Source organism: Dermochelys coriacea, chromosome 7 (genome assembly GCF_009764565.3).
Source record: "Dermochelys coriacea isolate rDerCor1 chromosome 7, rDerCor1.pri.v4, whole genome shotgun sequence".
NCBI lineage: Eukaryota > Metazoa > Chordata > Testudines > Dermochelyidae > Dermochelys > Dermochelys coriacea.
In genome coordinates this window covers 124,231,644-124,235,891 of record NC_050074.1, presented here as the reverse complement: position 1 = coordinate 124,235,891, position 4,248 = coordinate 124,231,644, and the positions used below count along the sequence as shown (strand labels likewise).

Below are 4,248 nucleotides of genomic sequence, written 5' to 3'. Positions count from 1 at the left end.
GCAAAAGCCTGCATTGGACAGAGAGAGAGCGCGCGCGAGCGAGCGAGCAAGAGGAAGCGGGCGAAAAGTGTCACTGCAGATAATTGATTACCTCCCAATCAACAATAACTTGTTAGCAATAGTCAATTACCCCGGCTCGCTTCGTCTCTCTCCCCCTTGTCCCCGGCTTAGGGGCCGTTTGCTCTCCCCCCTCTCCAAAGTCTCTTTGCTTGGGGGGGAGGGAAGGGAAAGTGGAGCGATTTGGGGTGTATCTTAAAATAGCAGCCGGGAAGAGGAAATCTGGGACAGGAGTGCAGCAGTGTCACCTCTCTCCGTGTCAGGACCGCAGGGATCCCTTCCCAGCCACGCCAATTCCTGTCTCTCCTCCTCACCTTGCGGGCTGAGACTGCTCCGGGAAGAAGACCTGTTTCTCCTGCGCTGGAGTCCGCGGTGGTGGTTTGAACTTTCTTGCCTCCCCCCCCCCCTTTTTCCCTTCCACTTCTGCCGCCGCTGCTCGCCTTGTGATTTTTGTTTCCTTCGCTGGCGGGTGCAAATACAGATCGCTGCCGCGGCTCCGCACCAGACCCCAAAACAAAAGGCAAGGGGCGGGTGGGGTGGGGGGGCGAGAGAGCGAGAAACAATTTCCAGCCCAAGTCAAGCATGACTTCCAAAGAAGAAGCCAAGGCTTCCTCGGTGGAGGAGAGAAGAAGGAGCCCCCTGGATCAGCTGCCCCCTCCTGCCAATTCCAACAAGCCTCTGACCCCCTTCAGCATAGAGGACATTCTGAACAAGCCGGCCGTCAGGCGAAGTTACACCATCTGCGGGACAGCCCATCTCCTCTCCAGCCCCGACAAGCACCCGCCAGCCGGCCTGCCTCTCTCCAGCCGGGCGCTCCTCTCCCAAACCTCCCCGCTCTGTGCCCTGGAGGAACTGGCCAGCAAAACCTTCAAAGGGCTGGAAGTCAGCGTCCTGCAGGCAGCTGAAGGTAAGATCCGTGATTACTGTTGTGGTTGTTTTTTAACACACTCCCCCCCCTCCTTCCTTTCTCGGTGTGGTTGCGTTTGTGGAGAGCATCAGTGGAGAACTTCACCTGCCTGAGATGGAAACCAACCTTGAGGTTCTCTGCTCAGCAGGGAACTAGAGGGATTTGCGGAAGATCGCAGGCGAAACCAGCTGGCTGGCCCTTAAGACCTCACCTTTTGGTTTTATTTCTATATAGAGTGTTTCCCTCTCTCCCCCACCATCTCCTTCCAGAAATGGGTCTAAAGTTGCCTTCCAGTGAAAATCTGGGTAACACAAATCAGTTGTTAGTCCTTTGTTTTATTCTCTTCTCCCCACAAATTATACACGATTTATTGTTGTTACAGATGGGGGGACAGGGGGAAATTGGGCCTAATTCCTTCTCTCTCATTTGAGGGGGGGAATTGTTGGCTCTGCTGCGTTGAATTAGGACTCACAGAGCTCGGAGTTTGAAATACGTTTCCAACACACCTAAGGAAAGGTGGTCAGAAGTGAAAATCCAAAGGACTTGTCCGTTGCATCCCAGAATACCTCCCCCACGCCCCCCCCCCCCCACTTTAATCGGGCTCGGATTCACCTTTGATTTCCTTAACGCTGCTTCCATCCGGTGATTTATTTATTGTTTGTCCGCTTCCAACTTATTGGAAGGAGAGGGTAGGGGGTTCTCTGTGTGTGACTGAACAGAAAAATATTCTGACTATTTGCAGGAAGGGATGGGATGACTATTTTTGGCCAGAGACAAACTCCCAAGAAAAGGAGGAAGTCTAGAACCGCCTTTACAAACCACCAGATCTACGAACTGGAAAAGAGGTTTTTGTATCAGAAATACCTCTCCCCAGCCGACCGAGACCAAATCGCCCAGCAGCTGGGGCTGACCAACGCCCAGGTGATCACCTGGTTTCAGAACCGCAGAGCCAAACTCAAAAGAGACCTGGAGGAGATGAAAGCAGATGTGGAATCTGCCAAGAAACTGGGGCCCAACGCCCAGGTGGATATTGTTAGCATTTCAGAGCTGGAGCAGAATTCAGAAGGGAGGGGAAAATCGCGTTCCCTTTCTCCAACTCTACCCAAACATGGACTGGAGACCGCCAGCCACCTTCAGCTGTCTCCTGAATCCCCTCTCACAGACCAGCCCAACAGCAGTAAGGAGTGCTCAGAGGATGAAGATGATGTGGAAATTGACGTTGATGACTGAATTTTTGTGGTGGTGATGGTGGTGGTGGGTATATTTCCCCCCCCCCACACACACACACACCTTTTTTTTCTCTTTTTTTCTTCTTCTTCTTCTTCTTCTTCTTCTTCTTCTTCTTCTCCAAAACAAAAACAAACCCATATATTGACAGCCACACATCCCCACACTCAAGGGGTGGACCTGTGAAACTCTGAGCAAATATGAACTCTGGTGACAGACACTCAGCGTTGTTTGCAACGAAATCAGGCAGTTTCTTTTCAATAAAAGCAATAAGCAATAGGAAAAAATAATAATTTAAAATAGAGTCAATATCCCATGCCTGTCACATCAGGTAGTTTTCATCTTTGGAATGGTGCAATTATGGATGGCTTCTATATAAATATTTAAACATATATATTGGATTTTCTTTCTTTTTTTGAGGGTATGATTTAAAAAAAAACTATATCAATTGGTTTCGTTTATAAAGGAAAGCATAACCTTGCAATATATACACCACTTCAAACAGATGTTTTGTTAGGCAGTTATTTTAAACGACTTCCAAAAATGAACCAGTTTATAGGAGATTTAAGTTAGGCTAAAATTAGCCATTTTTTTCCTTTCCTTGCATGTTTCAAATGTGCACGAAATAATTATTTTTCTTTTTTACAAAAAACATTCTTTTAAAATCTTGGGAACTAGGGGATGGGTAATGCTGTCAGTTTAAAATATGTACCACCCCCACCCCACCGCGCCCTCAGAGCATAGATATTTGTATCCAATGCAATTTCTGCCTCATTTTACCAAGTAAAAGCTATTTTTACCATTTTCTGCTATTGTTGTGCTTTTATTAAAAAGCTACCTTTCGTATTTTTATATGAAGGTGGTTACAAAAAGAAAATCCTAGAATTATTTTTTACTCTTTTTAGAATTTTTGCATGCTACAAAAATAAAAAGGACAAATGCCAAGATCAAGACCTTTAAATATGACGCTATACATTTAAAAAAAAGTACAGATTTAAAAATGGTTTTGTTTGAATTGTAAAAATTTTAAAAGGCCTGCTATTTAAGTTACAACAGGGACAATGTTGCTTTATTTACTGTCTCTTAGAATTGTACAGATAGCTCTTTTTCCGATACAATAAAATCTTTACCATTTTAATATACTTTTAACGTTATTCTTTGTGAACTAAATATGCCTCTAATATCTTTTATTCGTCTGAGATTACAAAATACGGCTCCACATAAGGAATTGCCACATTCCCTATCTACACTTCAATTCATATTTTCATTTAAATCGTTTCAGCTACAGTAGCTGTGTCTATTTTGGGGTGGAAGAACAAATAATAAAGAATGTATTTGTTTTTTTAATGTAAGACAAGTTACCGTAGAGAGAAATCAACTGATGAATAAAGTAGGAGTTGCGATTTTCTTTCTCAAGAGAAAACCCATTCAAAGAAATTAAAACATAGGGTGTGTGTATATCTATAACTAGTGATATATGAACGGATCTGCATAGTGTATATAGAATGTATATTCTATAGTATTGTTTCAGAGTAGCAGCCGTGTTAGTCTGTATTCGCAAAAAAGAAAAGGAGTACTTATTTGTTAGTCTCTAAGGTGCCACAAGTACTCCTTTTCTTTTTTGTTATAGTATTGTATTTCAGTATTCAAGTAATGTGTCTCTCTCTCTCTGTGTATATATATATATATATATATATATATATATATATATATATATAATGATACACACGTGTAGAATTTTTTAGATCTACAACGAGTTTTCTAGCTCTAAATTATAGAGGAAATATCTAATTTGAAAGTACAAAGCGAAAATGACAAAATCTCCTGTTTCCACTAAAGATCGTAACATGGACAAACACCATGGTGGCTGATATTTTTTCTCTCCCCCCGGCAGCGTTGCAAATATATTAACGTTTTCAGGTAGCATCCCTGCTTCCCCCACGGCCCCCCAAAAAGATGATGATGGATGATTTTTAATTTACATTTTCCCTTTTTAATTTTTTCACCTAAAAAAAAAATCCTGCTAAATTTGTTCCCCCACTAGCGTGTCCTGCCTT

At 43.1% G+C, this 4,248-nt stretch overlaps 1 protein-coding gene across 1 annotated transcript; it reads left to right on the top strand.

The window, feature by feature from the left end:
* The first annotated feature begins 639 nt into the window (after window positions 1-639).
* LBX1 (ladybird homeobox 1) lies at window positions 640-3,129 on the top strand. The gene is made up of 2 exons (XM_038410894.2): window positions 640-964; window positions 1,707-3,129. Exons 1-2 carry the CDS (start codon window positions 640-642, stop codon window positions 2,192-2,194), a joined length of 813 nt encoding a protein of 270 aa, XP_038266822.1. The 3' UTR covers window positions 2,195-3,129.
* Window positions 3,130-4,248: the final 1,119 nt, after the last annotated feature.

What these genes read in the sequence shown, in the direction of transcription:
- LBX1 (XM_038410894.2), top strand. Translation starts at nt 640, where the DNA reads ATGACTTCCAAAGAAGAAGCCAAGGCTTCCTCGGTGGAGGAGAGAAGA. An exon ending in CGTCCTGCAGGCAGCTGAAG is followed by an intron (nt 965 to 1,706) that starts GTAAGATCCGTG and finishes GACTATTTGCAG; the next exon opens with GAAGGGATGGGATGACTATT.